This window comes from Gekko japonicus, unplaced genomic scaffold (genome assembly GCF_001447785.1).
Source record: "Gekko japonicus isolate JY-2015 unplaced genomic scaffold, Gekko_japonicus_V1.1 scaffold362, whole genome shotgun sequence".
Lineage (NCBI taxonomy): Eukaryota > Metazoa > Chordata > Lepidosauria > Squamata > Gekkonidae > Gekko > Gekko japonicus.
The window spans coordinates 119,862-139,309 of NW_015160220.1; the positions used below are offsets into that span (position 1 = coordinate 119,862).

The following is a 19,448-nucleotide window of genomic DNA, read 5'->3' on the forward strand; positions in this document are numbered from 1 at the left end:
TCCTGCTGTGGTCCAACACAGGAATCATTAGTCAATTTCTTCTTTGCCAAATATTTCCCCCTAGATTAAGATATAACATTTGTTAAGAATAAAGTCTAATCTATGTTATAAAAGAAAATAGATATTACATATGGGTATTAATATAAGGCACCTGCTTTTTAGAATGGATATACTCCTCTCCACATTGCTGCTAAGAAGAATCAGATGCAGATAGCCACAACCCTGCTAGATTACAGAGCGGAGACCAATATTTTGACCAAACAAGGAGTGACTCCACTTCATCTGGCCTCTCAGGAAGGTCATGCAGACATGGTGAACTTGCTTCTGGAAAAAGGAGCCAACATTCATGTGGCCACAAAGGTAATCTCATAATATTGTGAATTGATTCTATATACTAATAGCCAAGTCAGCCGAATCTTTGGATACTTAAATCCATTGACTGAAGCTGTTAATGGGCAAGACAGATCTGGGACTCAGCAGATTATCAGGAATTGAGCAGATCCACCCATTCTTGCCATTGAGATTCAAGAATAGGTGACAAATAGTTCTCATTGTTCTTTAGGGTATTCCCCCACAATTCAATCAGTGTATGAAGCCATTGGAAATAGGGCCCAATTCTACAGATATTCTAATGATACCCATATTACTCCTTTACATCTTGTAGAATTCTTGTGGTTTTGGCATTCTATTTCCGTATGTGGCCATGTTTGGGTACTGGTGAAATTACTAAAATTAAATCCAGAATAGAGAGCAGTAATGCTAATTTGGAGGGAATTTGGATTAGGAGCCACATCTTTAGATAGTTTAGTGACTCTGTTCATAGCCATGGTACATCACTGAACTGAGGCTGCGATCATACGCACAATTAGACCCGACATAGGTGCGAACGCTGGGCAGATTTAAAGGGCGCAATCAGACAACAACATCTGGAAAGAGCCTTGCAGCCATCGGCAACCCATTCTGCTCTGTCGCAGAAGCGGAGTTAAAAGACACCAGGGAAAATCTGGTAGTAAACGGATTGCGACAGGCCACGGACAGACTTTCCTGTGTCTCATCGCTCCAGCGTGCTCTTATGGCATTGGGATGGTCTGATTTGGACATCCCAACTCCATGCCATTGTTTTCCCCCCTCTTCCTAGTATGCGCATCATCGCAAACTCCATAGGGAGCCCTCGGTGCAGAGGTGCGATTAATTGATCCCTCGTTTAAGCACATGGGGGAAAAGGCACAAAAACCCCTGACTCACCCGCAGTTGCATCTGATCACACACTAACGGACTGCGCCCACAGCTTCAAAGGGATATGTGATTGTGCAACTGCAGAGGAAATCGCCTCACTTCCCCCCTTTTTTTCTGGCACGTGTGACCACAACCTGAGAGGCCCAAATAGTGACATTGATCAGAAGGCCTTTCAACCAGCACCACTTAGTTGAGAAGACTATAGCCTCTTCTGTCCAATACAGGCCCATTGACCGTACTTATGAGACTGGACTACTATAATGAGCAACAGCCTATTAGATGATGGTATAGTGTAGTAGCTAAGAGAATGTAATCAAAGAAATCTGTAGTTCAGATTCACTTTGTGGACTTAGGCAAGCCATTCTTTACTCTTGTCACATCACAATATAGAGATAATAATGCTGACCTATTTTATAGGCCTGTAGTGAAGCACTTTGAATGCTCTGAGCATTATGTACATCCTGAATATTATTATTTGTAGCTTATGCTGGACTCCTTTTAGTGAGAGCTTCAACTCATGCAAACACTGCAGAATCATACATAATAAACTAAAAGGCCATTTGTGTTTCATTTGCAGAGCGGACTTACATCTTTACACTTAGCAGCTCAAGAAGATAAAGTGAATGTAGCAGATTTGCTGATCAAGAATGGAGCAAACAAAGATGCTCAGACTAAGGTAGACCATGTGCCCAAGCAGATGAAAGAAATTTCCAAACCAGTATCACATTCACTACTTATATTTTGTTCCCTTTTATTTTTTGTAGCTAGGTTACAGTCCACTGATAGTAGCTTGTCATTATGGGAACATCAAGATGGTGAACTTTCTCCTAAAGCAGGGAGCTAATGTCAATGCTAAGACAAAGGTAAATATTTGTTCATTTTCTTTTTTGCTGCTTGGCAAACATATAATATCTATACCATGTTGTATTAGAAAGTTATGTTCTAGTCTTCCTTTTTTCCCTTTCCTAAATGTGGCAATTTCCTCTTATTACAGAATGGGTACACTCCTCTGCACCAAGCTGCTCAACAAGGTCATACTCACATCATCAATGTTCTTCTCCAACACGGGGCCAAACCAAATGCCATCACCGCTGTAAGTCCGGAAATAATGTTGTGTTATTGTTTATTTGCTTGCTTGTTTAGAGGATATATGCTGCCTCTCCTGTGGCATTGCTGCAGTCTTCCCCTTCTACTTCTTCCTTTTTTATTCCAATAATTTTAAGATAGTTGTTACAGGCAGACAAGCCAGACACATTCAGGTGCTCGCACAAAGTCCAGAGTTCAGTCCCAAAACTCCACAAACCAAAGGGTCATTACCAGCAGAGGTGAAACAGAGAGCATAGTCAAGAGGTCCAAGGGTCATCTACAAGCCAGAGAGTCACAGAGCTAAAGTCAAACCAGTTCAAGGTCACATAAAGAAAGCAGAGTCAGGAGTAGTCACAGAATCCAGCAGAATAACTTCTTACTTCCACAACTTGCAGGCTCCCAACCCTGGTTTTTATAGGCACTTCCTAACAAGCCCTTGTTAGTAGCCACCTGCATGAGAGTACTGCTGCAACTACTCCAGGCTGTCGTCAGCAAGCAATTGATGATGGGCCAGGAGACTTTCACCCTGCCTCTTTGCTTGCAGCTCCCTTCTAAGCTTCTGTCTCCAGCACTTGAAGGGTGGAGGTGAGCCTGGTGGACTGGGCTTAATCACTTGAGTCTCACCTGCTGCATCAGAGTTGGGCAGTGGGTCTGGATCAGCTGTTGGTGGTAAGACCTGGTCAGCCTGCAGCTCATCAGCCTGTTTACTAGCTTCTTCTGTCTCAGAGTCAGCCATACATGGCTCCCCTTCTCCAGAGGAGTCCTCTTCCCCTGAAGAGTCCTCCTCCCCTGAGGACTTCATGCTGAGCTCAGGCTGACCCACAACAATAGTATTATTGGAAAATGAATCTTATTAGGTAACTGGTGGCTTGTATCCAGCTGAACATTTCTTGCCTCTCCCTTCCCACTCCAGCATGAAGCATCAAAATCCTTCTGCTCGTGGAAGGGTTCAGGTTAGGGGTGTGCATTTAGCTAAATTAGAGCTGAAAAATATCCGGAAAATACCTTCTTTCATCCAAATACAGATTTGGCTGTTTTTCAGCTATCCAAAATGGCTGGTCCCAAAAAATATTTGGGGTTTTTTTGGGACCACTGGGTAGTCAAAGTTAAAGGGTGTTTAAAGGGATCATACTCTCTTTAAACATCTTTTGAGTGAACTCGTCACTTGGAGAAGATGTTTAAATGGACTGTGAACCCTTTAAACCCACCTTTGGAGTTCACTTGCTGTGTTGTCGCTTGGAGAAGGCTTTTAAAGGGCCCACAATCCCTTTAAATGCCTTTCCCCCCTCCACTGAAAACAATAAAAAATTGGGCACTTCCCCCCCTTATTTTATTTTATTTTATCTTATTTTAACATCCAGACAGAGGGAAAGAACCTAATTTTTGATACTGGGTGATTGGCTCCATCACAGTAATGTTTTTCTGTGCACAGAAGTGATTGGCTCCATCACAGTAATGTTTTTTCTGTGCCCAGAAGTTTCTTAAAGTGTAGGATATGAATAGTTGCATTGATGTTAGTGTTCTTCTAGTGCTTGCTCCTGCCCTCAAGAATTTAGATGAAAACATGTCTTTTCACAATATGTGACTAAAATAATGGAAGAGAAATTATATCATGGCCACATGCTTATTTCTGTCATTCTTGGAGCATTCTATAATTAGCTTGAAGCAATTTCAAGGTGAGAGAGGGACTGAATGAGAGATATCTGGGAGAGAGAAAACTAAGAAGATGGAATCAGAATTCCAACCAAGATCTGGTAAGAAGAAAAATCTGTGAGGACTCCTTGGGGGGACGACCAATTTACATTGTCCATTGCTAAGCTCACAGATCCACAGTATAAGTGAATGGAAGGAGATGTAATAGGAGAGGCAGATGGATTCATTATGAGGTGGTAAACAGTAGGTAGGACATGGCAGCAGATAATTCTGGCCCAATAGGGCTGAAGAGTATAGAGACTTGAAAAGTAGATGATCTTAAAGTTACTTGACTGTGGAATTTACTGTGAAACTTGCCTGTCCCCTCAGAGCTCTTCAGAGGAACATGGATAGAGATGCCTTTTGGAATCAAAGTAGCAGCCTAGCATAATGTCTTGCTTTCTAAGACTTCTTTCCATTTGAACCCCTCCTCACCTGTTGCAGAGGTGGTCCTCCACTGTGGACCATGTTCTCTCGCACAATGTACTTTTTAACTTATTGAAAGACATTTCACTAGGGTGAGCAGAAGTGCCTCATGCTGGAGGAACGTCCTCCCTTAAACTTTGTGATTCCTCCCACCCTAGGCTTCAGATTGTATTGCAGATTTTTAAACCTTGGCATCATGTCTGTTAGCACTAGAATTTCCTATTAATACATATAGCCAAGCTCCAAAGAGCTAGCAACATAGTTTTATGAAGGGCACTCCATGAAGTTTTAAAGTCTGATTGCCATGAAGCATGGAGTATTGATGTTTCAGGAAAATCCACTGTGAAGTCCATTTTGGCCCATGAAACTAATTTCTCAGTTCTTTGGAGCATTGTAACATAGATAACATGCTATGAATACTTAATGGCACTTCATTAATTTTTTGTATAGTCTCTAACGGTACAGCCCATCAAAATGGGAATAAGACGGCAAGTCACTTGTTTTATTTCTTTCTCTGCTCTAGTTAACTAATGAAGTGGTCTTGGTAATTGTATCTCAGAACCAAACTAAATGAGATGGTGTTTCCATTTTGTGGAGCAAGTTCTCCCAGGGAACTCCTTTTAAAAAGTCCCAGTGGTTGGGACCACTGCAGCACAGGAGGAAGAGGGGCTACTGCTTTCTCCCAGCACCATTTTTCTAACCTGGAACTGTGTAGGGAGGAATAATTTACCAACATATCTCCCTGGCATGGCTTCCAGTTTGAAAAACTGCATGGGAGGAAGGCAGTAGCCCTGCCTCCCTCCATTCCATGGGGGCCCTGACCAGAATTTGGCCCCCATGGTGGCACATCCTTGGGGTAACTCAGGGATGCGATCTTGTCTATTGTGTAAGTCAGTCTACATCCTTACATCAACTAGAGTAACTTGCTGGCAGTCCTTGAAGATAATTAGCCTCCACTGATGCCTGGTCCACACTTGTAGGACAATCAGGTAGTAATGAGCTGGCAGAGACTTATAGTGGTGAAATGGACTGAACCATTTCCAATAACCAATGGAGGATTGCATTTTGGGATTGCCAGAATTATGTTAGAAAACCAGCACAACTAAGGAACAGGGTAGACCATTTTTCCCAGCTGTGCTAGTTTTCTATTTGCTAATAACTAACAGAATTGGAGTCTGCTATGTAATATCTGAACCAAAGCTGCACATTCTATTACCTCATTCCACCTTATTTGCCTGCATGTATGAACGAGGCCTCAGCTAATGGTTTTGAATTGTTGTCACAGAACCTCTCTGCATGACAGACCATTGCAAACATGCTACAAGTTCTTTTAGGATGCCTAGCTGTCTCTGGCAAATGTTGCTGAAATATTCCCAGTCAAAAGTGAAGAAGATAAATTACTTTATACACCTTATTATTTGTCTTGAATGACTCTAATTTCTATATATGTGTGTTGCCAAGAGGCAAATGGTTCTTTTTCCTCCAAGAATTTCAAAAGCAATGAACATGCCAGTGGTGGAAGGAAAACAGCTTTATTCTTCATAAATTACTAGCATGAACAGATAATAATAAAGAGTTATACCCACATCCCTTTCAGCTGTGGGAACCCCGACAATAGCAGTGTGTGAACTCCTGGGTGTCAGCCAAAGTGCTCAGCATCGTTCTGCAGCCTGGTCTGAGCTGAAGTTCCAAAGGAAAAAAGTAGCCCCCCATAACTTATAAATCGCACAGTGTGTGTGTGTGTGTGTGTGTGTGTGTGTGTGTAAAAGCAGTATAGTGGCTGGCCTTCAGCTGGAGTCTGTTCTAAGGCTGAGAGAATAAGGCATCCCCCGCATTCCAACAACAGGTGCATATTCCCCTCACTCCCCAAAGAATATCTCTTTAGAGAGAAACCTCACAACCATTAACCCCTTCCAGTTTGTTGCTGTCACAGAGCAATCTAGGCACAGAGGGAGAAACTTGTGGCTCACCACTATCTCCTCATATTACAATTGTCTTCCACAATGTGCCACTATACTATGTAGTTCAGCTAGGGTGGTGTTTGCTTTTTGCAGGCATTTTCTACAGCATTGAAAGAGTACTTCTCATTCATCGTTTTGGTGATTGAATCAAAAGTGTGCCTGTGTACAAGTGTGTATGAAAATATTCACTTCTACAGCATTGAAAGAGTACTTCTCATGCAGTGATCGTTTTGGTGATTGAATCAAAAGTGTGTCTGTGTACAAGTGTGTATGAAAATATTCGCTTATTCAGAGTGAGGACTGTGCTTCCTGAACTGGTTTTGTTTACTCTGAGTGACATCAGTGTGTATCCAGATCCGATTAGCTAATTAGCATCATGACATCATCCCATTCGCTGCATGATAGGCTGGGATCAGCCATGTGGCTGAGCCATTCTTTCTCTCATTCTCAGTTGTAAGAGGCAACTCAGACTGGCTATGTGCCACCGTGACATCATCCCCTTTTGCATGTTACCTTTGGTAGGCTTGAATTGGTTAATCGAGCAAGACGGAAATGTGATGATGGGACAAAAAAAAAGTGCCCAAGCAAAAAGAGGGTAAATAACAGCAGATAACCTCCCAAATTAGGTCTTCACATAGCTACCAAAAACTGAGAACCCCCTCCCCCCCAAATCTGCACATTCCTAAACCTGGGTAATATCAATAAGTCTGCTTCTACCTAAACTGACTTATTATGTGTAGAAAAGAAAATGGAAGTTAGTGCTTTTAACATTTTTGCCAACTGTAAGAAGCAGCATTTAATAGTCCTACTTAGGGCTCACAGTCTGTGTTTTGGATCCCAAGAAGCTATGAGTTCTGGGTTTTGCAAAATTAGAAGGGATTTCTGCTAATTTCTTCTTCCAGCTCTACTTTTCCCACGCTGCATCCCAAGCTGTTCCTGATGGTTCCCCCCACCCCCGACTCACAGGAGTGGCTTTCTGTGGGATGTAGGAGGTGTCAGTCATTGCAAAATTAGGTGGTGGCAAAGATCTCTTCCATGAATTCCCTTCTGTTTACAGTTTCCTAGGATTCAAGCCAATGAGGTTAAGCCGCTATAAAGATCCAGCTTTGTCACACCTTTTAGTTGTTTCATTTTGGCGGAGTTTTATGGCTGTTGGCTCATGTGCACAAATCATCTATAAGTAATCTTTCTTTTCAAAATGGGCTCTATATCAGGTGTAAACAACATCTCTTAAACTAATAATTACTGAAGTTACTCCCAATTAAAAGCTCGTGTACCAAATTAGACAGGAACGCCTGAAGCCACATTTTTAAAAAAACTTGAGGATTAAACCATGTCATGGATTTTTATTAAGTGTAGCAGGCAGATGTTGTGTGTGTACTGTTACTATGGCAATTGGGGCTATAATCTGAGCAAAGTTGTAAAGAGAGAGTCAGATTTTAATGGTAAAAAAAAAGACTGATTTTTTTCCTAAGCGAATGCCTTGTTTTGGATGGAAATGCTGGCTCATTCACTGCCGGGTGTGATCTCATTGGTTCATATCACAATCCTCCCTCTCATTCTCTTCTCTCTCCGTCTTTTCTCTTTTCAGAATGGCAACACTGCCTTAGCAATTGCTAGGCGTCTGGGATACATCTCAGTGGTCGATACGCTGAAGGTTGTAACTGAGGAAGTCATTACCACCACAACGGTGAGTGCCAGCAGCCTTCTCTTTCACTCTGTATTCAGAAGGGTATTTCTTTTCTGAGGTATGCATTTTTCTTTCTTTGTGTCAATTTTTAAGTGGTTTCTTTAATTGCCTCAAATGTAACTGTTTTTCTTGATGGTATCCATGGGCAGCTGCTTGTATAAGTGATACCTTAGTTCATACTTAACAGAAAAACTGATTCAGTATAAGAGCGTAACTATTCCATGCCACAGCTGCAAGGCCAGCCATTTCTGGTGAGATTCCATGCCAGTTCTTCATTTCATATTCCGTGAGCATGGTCCCTTCTTATTTTCTGTTCTTTCTTATGTTTCAGTCTTTCACATGCTGTCAGGCTTAAAGACTGTAGCACCAACCCAGTTGTTCTGTTAATAAATTAAATTTAGGCTTGAATGGTTTCTGGATTGAGCTTCACAGGCCTTGATATAAAAGGACTGGAATATAAGGACTTATATCGAGGACTTCATATAAAAGGACTGGAAAACTCACAACAGGCTTATGTATGTTTATCATTCGACTTGCAACATAGATTGGACTGTTTAAGGTGGAATGCAAATGTTTTTATACTCTGGTAGTTTGCAATGCACTTCTGTTTATCAGTTTTTTAATACTGGAAGCTGTAGTCCAAGATAGTTCACATATGCCCCTTTCTAACTGAATGCTGAAAGTATCCAAAATTATTTTTCTGCATTCCTTTGCTCGTCTAATAGGTCATTGTAGACCTTCTCACTGCACAGGATAGATTGAGGAAAAATCAGTGAAATCCAAAAAGTTTCGCATTCTGAGGGACTCTAGGGTGGAAATACCTCAAGTACAAAGGAAAGTATGCATGTAGGTTCAAAATTAGATCATTCTATATAAAAACAAAGGCAACTTTGAATGCATACTTTCTCCCCATGTTCGTGTAAGAAGACACACTGGTCATTAGGAGACCATAATGCAAGAGAAAACAAACACTGTCAATCATTCTAATATAGACTACATGTCTCCTGAGAAGATAAGTAGCGTTTGGTTCGTAGCTTCATAGCAATGATAGAATTTCTTCCTCCCAGACTGCACGTATGTTCAGATCTTTATTTTCACTGTGTTAACTTGCTTTAGCCAAAGTATCACCAGAATATTTCAGATTATTATACATTTTGTGCATAAATCCATATTGTTTTTGTTTGTAGACTTAAATATGTCATACTTTGATTACAAGGATGCATTAGGCACCCTATAAGGGACCAGTGGTCTTTAAACAGTAGAATAATGCATATAGTATAACTAAAATAAACTGAAGATGCATTATGGAATTAGAAAAATCTCAATGCATTCCAAGACAGATTGCATGAAAGCAATTTTGTTTTCACATCCAACGATGACAGTGACACGGTATGTGCTGAGAAAGATGGAACCCAAAATGGCTTGTTGTGAAGTTATAAATAGAATCGTCTATGCTTTATTAATGAGCTGCAGAAAGTAGATCAATTTGTGTTAGACAAAAAAGGTCCAGAAGAATGCAGGTAAGTAATGAAATCACTTCTCACGCACAAAAAATACACTATACTTTAAATGCTAATATAATAACAAGAAGTAGTAGCCTTGTAAATTATTGTTCTGGACCCCCATGGAGTAGAGGTCTACAGTTACCAGGTCTACCTGCAAGCAGTGGAACAGCCTCCAGGGATCACTATTGCAGGGAGAGCCAATAACCAAGCAGTAGCAGTATCAGAAGGGTATGGTTTGGCTAAATGTATGGACCGCTCTCTTTGTGAAGTATGATATATATCCTCGCTGGTACTGAGACATGGTAAATGCAGGCCACCCTAAAAGACCCCTTCCCTTTCAATTCTTGTTAGTTATACTATGATGAAAGCTAAGGAAATCCACCCTGACTGATCTTGGAGCGAGGCTTTCTCAGACAGGTATCAGTATCTGAGATCCTCACCATACCATCTGCCTTGTGGAAAGACCAGAACTACTTGCAGCATCTGATTGCACTTGGAATTCTGCTCCCATCAATTGCTCCTGACTGCATAAAAAGGATGTGTTGTCTTGAGCGATGAAGTCCAGCCAGGTGTGCAAGTCTGCTTTCACAGATCCAGAAAACACAATGGTGATGGGAGCTAGGGATGGGCATGAACCGACTGATGAACTAAGGTTTGTCATGAATTTTGGCCTGTTCAAGGTTCGCAAATCAAAGTTTGTGAGGTGAAGAACTGTGATGAACTACCACAAATTTTGACACAATTCACGGTGTCTCATGATGGTTTATGAGGAGCAGAAAGCAGGGGTTTAAACATTAATGGCTCATGAACTTGTACGAATGGTTCAGTTAACAAACCAGCATATCCGTTCAGTTCATGGTTGAACCACAAGCCGAACCTCAAAAATGCAGTTTGTGCCTATCCTTAATAGCATGTACACCCCTCATAGCATGACAAAGCTTATGCAAGAAGTCATTTTCAGTTAAGTTACTTTGCACTATCTGCTAGCTAGTTCCTTCTGTAACTTGTCAGCTGGCAATCTGCAAAGCTCCTCTATGGTATCAGTCCTAATACCTAAAAAGAACACTGAAGATACTGATCTTCAGTTTTTTCATTAACTAGTGGAACCCTCAAGCCAGCTGCAAGCCCCTGAAACTCACTCATCACTTCCCACCAATCATTAGTTCCCACTATCCTGGCAACATGAAACCATCCATATAGTATGCTTTGTTGGCCTTGTCTATATAACACTTTCCTTCAGCCATGTATCCTAACAGATTAGAATCTGCCAGTTGAATAAGAAGCAGACTAAAGGACTGTTTTTTTGGTTAGTTTTAATCCACTTGAATTTTTCCACATGCACAAGGACTTCCATGTATGAAGTACAACTCTGTTGCCTCCTGTCTCTTGTGGCAGTTTGAAATGCTGTTGCCAGGGGACTGAAGACCCATAAGAACAGGATTTCAGACTGCCACAGGAGGGGGCAAATCACAAAGTCATGCTCTGCAGGTGGAAATCCTTGTGCCTGTAGAAAAGCCAGTTTATTTACTTAAGAGCACTCACTCCCCACCATCACTAACTAACCATCATCTGCATACTGTCATAAGATGTACACGGCTTGCAAAGCTTTGCTGGGATACCATAATTAATTGACCCATCTCTGGGGAAAGAGAAACACAGGGCAAACCCTAAGCAGAGTTACACCATTCTATGACCATTGATGGAATTCTGCTTTAGGAGTGTCCCTCAATTCTTTTAGCAAGTCTAACTCTGTTGTTTTGAACCACTTCACAGACTTAAAATTATTAATGGTACAATGCCTGCAGGGCTACCCAAAAGGGATCCAAAAATCGCCCTTAAAACTTTCAGCCAAGGTACTCCACATCCTCACCTGGAGTCTGGTATAGTGGTTAAGTGCGCGGACTCTAATCTGGGAGAACCGGGTTTGATTCCCCACTCCTCCACTTGCACCTGCTGATGTGACCTTGGGTCAGTCACAGGCTCTGGCACAGCTGTCCTTGAAAAAGAGCAGTTTGTGCCAGAGCTCTCTCAGCCCCACCACCTCACAGGGTGTCTGTTGTGGGGAGGGGAAGGGAAAGGAGTTTGTAAGCCGCTTTGAGACTCCAAGTGAAGGGTGAGGTATAAATCCAATCTCCTCCTCCTCCTCCTCCTCCTCCTCCTCCTCCTCCTCCTATCACAGCAATGCCCCCCCCTCCAATTCTCCTCTTCTTTGCTCACATTTGGAAAGGAACGCCTTTTGCTTCTTTCTAGACTCAGGCAGTATCTCTGTTTCTCATTGTTTGAATGTAGTTGTTAACTCATTTTGTTGTCACTGAAAAGAAAGAGGTTGGAAACATATGTCCAACAGTGTGCTTTTATTTGTCTCTGTGGGCTCCATTCCCTACTGCTGTCTGACCTTTCTAATGAAGTAAAACTCTTGGGTGATACAAAAGAAAAACTGTGGAAATGTTAAGCACACATGGGCCCTATAACTGGGAAGCATAAGAATCAATGTTAAGAGTCCCTTCAATCATAATTGAGATTTAATAGTATAAAATATTACTAAAATTAAGTAATCAGTTTGTGCTTTCCTCCCACATGGCTGTTTTAAAAGAGAACTAACTGAAGCCTGATAAATACAGCCAAGTGATTTCCCAAGCTAGATCAAGTTTTCTTTAGGCTGGATGGTAACATGATTCACACATTTGGCGGTGTTAAGAATGTTGATAATTATAGAAAACGGTAAGCCATAAAAGAGGGAAAAATCTATTTTGAGCATAACAATTTGAGCTCCATGACAATATCCCAAAGGTGCTTAATGACGTGGAGGGGTGTGCATATTAACTAACCTCCCTTCCATGGCTGTATATATTGTATTTTCTTTTTAAAAAACCAACACTTTATAAAATGGAAGTCCCTCTGTAAGATCTTTGTAAAATGTTGGGGCATATGAGCAGTTTTTGATGTCGTGTGTTGCCATTTAGGAAAAGACTTTCAGAGAGCTACAAAAACGTGTAGGGCACTTATGCAGATTCTCAGCTTTCATGTATCTGTTTGGCTCTGATCAAACACAGTATATGGGAAGTAATGGTGGCTGCATATTTACAATGTAGGTTTTTTAAAAAAAGCTGAAATCCCAACAATCAGCTGTTTGGCACAGAAGAGGGGGACTCAATCTAACCATCTGGTATACTTCCTGAACAACTGATCAACAGAGTCAAAAAAGTCTACCTCCATATAGTTCCAGATGTGGGATCTGGCTGGGAAACTGTGCATGCAGCATCTGTATACATGCATGATTCCCTTTCCACTTAATATCTATTTCCTTACGAGTTGTATTTTATCATAGTCTTCTTATTAACCCTTCATTCTATTGATGTTTAATTTCAGCTGTAAATAATGCCCCCTATTAGTTTCCTGAGAGTTTTGTACTCAAGACCATCCATTCTTTCAAAACTTTCCCCTAATTACATTTTTCATTTATTATATCTCATTGTGTCTTATTTTGGCTTGTAAAGCTTGTCTTGACTGGACTGTTCTCCAGGAAATATTTCAAAATTGGCTTGTGTAAATTATAATCTATATTCATCCCAAATTCTTTAGAAATGTTAGTAACTATAAAGTATAAGCTTTAAATTTTTAGAAAACAATATATGAATAAAATGTTGACAGTAAAAAGAAATATGGGTTGGACCCAACCAGGTTTACCACTAGTGAAAAGGGGAGAAGGGGTCCCCTTTGACCTCCAAAAAGGCTATTCTGATTGTCATGGGAAGGTATTTCCTGGCCAAAAGCCATATGAAACATGGGCTGCAGTAAGAAAGGGAATTGAATGGTTCCAACCAGAGGTCATTCCGGGGGGGAATGCGGGGGAACGCAGTTCCCCCGGGTGAGGTACGTGGGGGCGGGGCACATGACGAAGCCCCGCTCCCTGCTTCCGGCCACCCCGCTTCCGGCCCTCATTCTGCCAGGAGGAGGCAGGAGAAGAGGGAGGGTAAGTTGCTTCCTCCCTGCCTCTCCCCACCCCTGCCTGCCTGGGGCCAGGGAGGGCTTTCGCGGGGCTTCCTTGCACTCCCACCAGCCTTGCAGGTCCACCGCCGGGCCCCTCATGGGGCTCGGCAGTGGAGCTGCAAGGCCGGTGGTGGCGGCCGGGACCGTTGGGGGTGGGGTGTGTGGCCTTATGACACATTTCCGGTGATGTCAGGGGGTGTGGCCTTATGACACACTTCCGGTGATGTCAGGGGGTGTGGCATATGCTAATGAGTTATGCTAATGAGTTCCCCTAGCTCTTTTTCTACGAAATGCCCCCTTATTTTTTGCCAGTGGTTTCAGTTCTTTGCTTTCCACAGTTGGTTTTGTAGGGATATTTGTGCTGTGTATGTATATGACACCGTTTCGATATGTAATTTATACCATATTCCTACTTAAATGGATACCATTTACATGGATGTTAGTTTATGTGTCCCGCCCCCCTGTTTCTGACAATGGAACGGTGCCTGTGTCGAAAGAGCAGCGGTTGATTTTTGCCATTCCCCCTTTGCACTGCGAACACCCATTTTGTTCCCTGTGCTGTTTATGAGAATCCAGAGATCACCTCATTCCAGAACAAAATGTCAGGAGGTTATTGGGCTGTAGCAGAAGGGGGATAAGGGGTGGGTGAACTTCAGCTCCATTCCACTTCCAGATGGCAATAGTATACAAGCATCCATACAGGGTCTGATCCAGCCATCATTCCCACTCAATCTCATCCAATCCCCCTCCTTCTTACAGCCACTATCCCACATGGCTTTTGTCTGTGCAGGTCCCATGATCTCCACAACAAGTTAAATTAAAGTTCTTGAGAACTGAACTTTCTAATACACATAAACCCCACAAAAAATAGACCTTACGGAAAAATCTTCAAAAGCAACCAATCAGGTAAAAGAGATAGCAGTATGGTCACAAACAGCCTGTAATTCTAGGCAGAAGCTCCTGAAGATGCCCTAAAGGCCACATCAGGATGAGGTAATGTGAGTTTTCCTTGGACGCAGGGTGTGATGCCCCTTTTCCACTTATATAGAGTGCCTAACACCCTCTACAACCTCTGTTATTTGGGTTATGGGTTCTATGTAGTTCAGGACATCACACTTGCTACCCTTCTTGTTTCTTTTAAAATCTAAAGACTCATGACCACCTCACACCTAAGTTAATCTCTCACTCCCAGAGACATCCACAGCCCCCTTTATTTTACTCAGCTTTCACTCACACAGACCTATTGGGGTTGGGGCTCAGACACAGTTCCAATCACTTGTTGCCACCATTCATTCATATCCTATAATATATGTATGTAGACCAAGATATTAAATTGTATGTCCCTATGTATGTGCTTCCTTCCCTTAGACATGCAGCCCACAGGGTTAATCAAACATGAAAGCTTTTATTTATATGAACAAAACACTAGGAAAGTCAAGTACAAGAAACAGCATTTCACTTCCATTGAACTTTTGAACTGAGGTCCTAGTCTGACAACTGGCATCCTTTACTTACAATTTACTATTTTCATCCTACTCCAAGCAGCTCTTCTACACAGTTCCACTCAGGCCCTTTCCACACTCTCCTTTCAATCCATGTTCACCACAGTGTCTTCCAAGCAATTCTGCCCTAAAATTGAATTATTCCATTTTTGTTGTTTTATTCCATTTTCTCGCTCTCATTCTGCACTAAAATCAATTCAATTCTTTATAAATTCCAGCCCCCCCCCCCTTTGCATCATATTACCTCCCTTCAGTGGTCCACCCGGTTTCAGCCCACTGTTGCCCCGGGTTTTTTGGATGCTGTTTTGCCATAGACTTAAATCACATCAACTCAAACACTGAGAAAATATAGAGTAGCAGGCAAATCAGAAAGGACCTTAGTCAGAAAAACCCTTTTCACCTCAATGTCTAAACTGTTAATTTCTCTGCTACTAAATGTTGTTTTCAACTGTTGTTTTTCAAGTTCCCCTCTCTTAACATACTATCAGTTCACATTGGCTGCTCTTAGGGAGAGGCTGATCCCAACACAGGATCCATAGCCTTGCACCACTGGGAAAGGCCCAACCCTATTTGGCCAGTACCTTCACGTCTAATGGTGAGGGCACACAGAAGAGCTTGATGTGTGGGCAGATTTATACGAGAGTAAATGATCCTCTAAATATGATAATTTAGGGCTTTCAAGCCCTGCGTTTTTACTTAAAACATCACTTGTTTGTTTATGTAAGTATTCATTAGAAAATATATATGGCACCTCTCCAGATACCTGCTTATGAGGCTTACAACTAAAATAATTAAAACTAGACCATTAAAAACCACCATTACAAACAACAATCTTTTCTAATTTAGAAAACTGTGCGTTAAAAAAATAATGCCTATGAATGTACATAAAGCTAGGGATGTAGCCCTGTTTATAAGTTACAATCTTTGTACTTTATTTTTCTTTATACATGAGTTGAAGTAATTGTTGTTATTCATTCCAAACCTGTGCAGGTTTGCACAGTGCAGGTTAACTTGTGATTTAAACCTCACATGCATCACATAGTCCCCGGTTTCATTTGTTAAAGGAACACATACTGGCTCTTTCTAACAAACACATTACTTATGTACATGTAAGATGTGAGTACGTTCACTGTAGCATGTGAAAAGGGCTTGTGTTAAAGTTGGTTGAGTATATTTCTTTCAGCCTAAACCTTTCTGTGTTCCTGTTAAGTCATATTTGGCCATTCTTGGCTGCAATACAAATGGCATGCCTTCCTTCTATACTCTGTGGGGTTAACTGGTTTTTTGTAGCCCCATTTCTGAACTTGACTTATGTGTTATGCAGCTTTTAAACATTCTGACTATGACCATTTCACTGATGAGGAGGCCTTTAGTGATGAAGGTACTGATGGACACAGTTCTTGGAGTGAGGCACAAAACTTTCTTCCTTCTTGTTTTTCTGAAACAATCTGTAAATGGTTCTGGAATGTATAACACTGATCTGTGAATGTGCCTGTGCACGTTTTCAGTTCCCCTGCACCCCACAATCCTAACAGAAGTAAAAGAAGGTTATTAGCATTACTAATGCTATTAATTACTTTAGGCCAAAGTCTGTGAATGTGCATAATCTCCAGGTATTAGGGAGTACTCCATTTTCATGCCATCAGTCTCCAAAACCATAATATTTCATAATGTATTTCAAGTGTTAAAAATGGTTCATATTCGTTATCTGAATTGTATCTGAAGTATGTGTGCACACAAAACCTTGAATAAAACTTTGTTGGTCTTAAAGGTGCCACTGGTTTCAAACTTTGTTCTGCTGCTTAAGACCAACACAGCTACCCACCTGAATCTATATTTGTTATCTCAGTAACTCTTATAGCAGTCATATAAGGCTGAGCAGTAATTATTCCTATGAGGGTGCGGGGAAAAGGTTTGAAGCTCCGATAACAGTGGCTTGCCTAACAGTGGCCTGGGAAGTTTGTGCCTGAGGTCACATTTGAATCAGGATCTTTCCAGCTCACAGCTCCTACTCTTAGTTCCAATACTAATTACATTCTGCAGTATATAACTTGAGCTGGATCCAAGAATATCTTCTGCTATGTGAAAAGTCTCATTTTTGATAAGAAGCTTTTCTTTAGCAGAACAAGGCTCCTTCTACTAGAGCAAGGTTCCTCATGCAGAAGGGAGCCGCTGTGAATATGAACTGCGCTATGTTTTAAGTGCCCTGGGTGGCCCAGGCTAGTCCAATCTCATTAGATCTCAGAAACTAAGTAGGGTCAGCTCTGATTACTACTTGGATGAGAGACTACCAAGGAAGTCCAGGGTTGCTACACAGAGGCAGGCAATGGCAATCCACCTTTGTTTGCCTCTTACCTTGAAAACCCTGTGGTGTCGCCATAACTTGATTATGACTTGGGCAGCACTTTCCACCACCACCATGTCTTAAATGCTTGCTCAGTGTCTTCCGTCTTTCTTAATGGACGGTGATAACATTGCACTGTATACCGGTACCTACATATTTCTGTCACTTGGTGTATCTGATTATTCTATTTATGCTTCTACAAGCAAAGCCAAAACATTTGGTCGATATTTGACTGCACATAAAACAATGCAAGTTTTTTATGTGAACCAACTGTTCTATAAAATAAAGTGATAGGACCTTATGAAATTAATCCATAGTTGTTTGCTGGGCATTGCTTTCCAGTTATTACCCATCTAAATGGAGATTATGCAAGGCTAAGAATGGGCATTTTTTAAAGATCAGCATTGATGATATATAGTCTTAAAGAACAAAAATGGTAAACAGTGATGATTCTTTTTTGTCAGAATTCAAATCCCCACTCATGCCATGGAAGCTTGCTGGGTGGTCTAGGGCCAGTCACACTCTCTAATCCTAACCTACCTCACAAAGTTGTTGTGAGGATAAAACAATGTAAGCTGTTTTGGGTCCCCTTTGGGGAGAAAGGTGGGATATAAATAAAGGAAATAATAAATTTTGGTATGATAATCACACTGTGCTAAGGAGAATGTTTCAGATTTGTAACCTTTTCAGATTCATGTCAGGAAGAAGCAAATCATATAATAAAATCTAATAATTCATTAAGCAGTCAACATGTTCTACACCCTTAAAAGTTATTCTTGGGGAAGAAATTTCATTAAAAAAAATTTTTGTTACAATATTATGACTATGTAGGTCCTATTGCTCCATGTTGCTCCATCTGCTGTACTGAAGCCCCTTAAACGCCTTTTAACTTTGACTATCCAGTGGCCCCAAGAAATTATGAGTTTTCAGCTTTTTCAGAGCTTGGCCATTTCAGATGGCCAAAAAATAGCCAAAGCTATATCTGGCTGAAAGAATATCCAGAAAATACTGATAAGGTATTTTGGGGATTTTTTTCCCATCTTGAATTTAGCTGAATGCACACCCCCAGTAGTCACCATACAATGCATTGTGCAGGTTTGGGTTTTTTTCTCCCAGAGGAGATATTATTCTTGTAATTTTCCCTCTTCAAAGAATTGCTAGGCAACAGTTTCTTTATGCTAGTGATCTTGGCAGCCTCCTCTCTCAGCATGTAACAGGGGCAGATGTTCAATCTTTCCATTTTAGTGGTTCAATTCCTTAGCGTTCCATATATGCTGCTCAGAGCTGTGTGTGGCTGACACAATGTCATGTTCTTCTGCAATCACTTAACTGCCAATTATTTGGAACATAAACCAGAACACATGGCCAGTCAAAGAAGCAACACAGCATGGTCTAATGGAAGAGTGGTAGCTATGGTTGCAAAGTTTCTCCTGGTTGGTTGTCACTAAGTAGGACTGGAGGACAAGATACCCCTATTCCAAAAAAACTCATCCGTGTCAGCAGTTTCAGGGCAGAGACCTCCCTTGTGGGAATTCTGAGTACAAATCTTCACATGCTTAGTCAGAAATAAATATCACAGTTCAATGGTGTGTACGTGTGCATAGGGTGTCTTCTTTCTCTCCAGGAAGAAGAATTCCTGGCACATAAGCTAGGGTTGCCAAATCGAAATTGGCCGGGAGTGGGGGGCGCTCCTTGCAAGGACGTTAAGTCAGCAGGCCTTGTCAAGTGATATTGATACATAGTTAATCATACACACAGAATCATACTGCATAAATGAATATGAATGAATTTGTATTTACAGTGTGGTTGAAAGTTGAGAGTCAATGCCATAAGTTAACTCTCACATTAATTTTTGTAGAAACCCATAATTCCAACACTATTCATTAACGTGAAATGCTTAAAAGGTTAGCATCATCGAAATTGGATTTTTTAAAAAATATATATATATATCCGGTCTTTCTCCCTAATAGGGATCCAGAATGGCTTATCACATTGTTCTCCCCCTTTCCTCTTCAT

At 41.3% G+C, this 19,448-nt stretch overlaps 1 protein-coding gene across 1 annotated transcript in view; it reads left to right on the plus strand.

Moving 5' to 3' along the window:
• ANK2 (ankyrin 2, neuronal) overlaps window positions 1–19,448 on the plus strand; it is a 180,017-nt gene that overhangs the window by 87,135 nt on the left and 73,434 nt on the right. Inside the window, exons 16-23 of the mRNA XM_015411007.1 lie at window positions 163–360; window positions 1,814–1,912; window positions 2,001–2,099; window positions 2,231–2,329; window positions 7,993–8,091; window positions 9,406–9,480; window positions 12,560–12,659; window positions 16,413–16,469. Coding sequence (XP_015266493.1) covers window positions 163–360; window positions 1,814–1,912; window positions 2,001–2,099; window positions 2,231–2,329; window positions 7,993–8,091; window positions 9,406–9,480; window positions 12,560–12,659; window positions 16,413–16,469 — 826 coding nt within the window. The remainder of the gene's footprint in view (window positions 1–162; window positions 361–1,813; window positions 1,913–2,000; window positions 2,100–2,230; window positions 2,330–7,992; window positions 8,092–9,405; window positions 9,481–12,559; window positions 12,660–16,412; window positions 16,470–19,448) is intronic.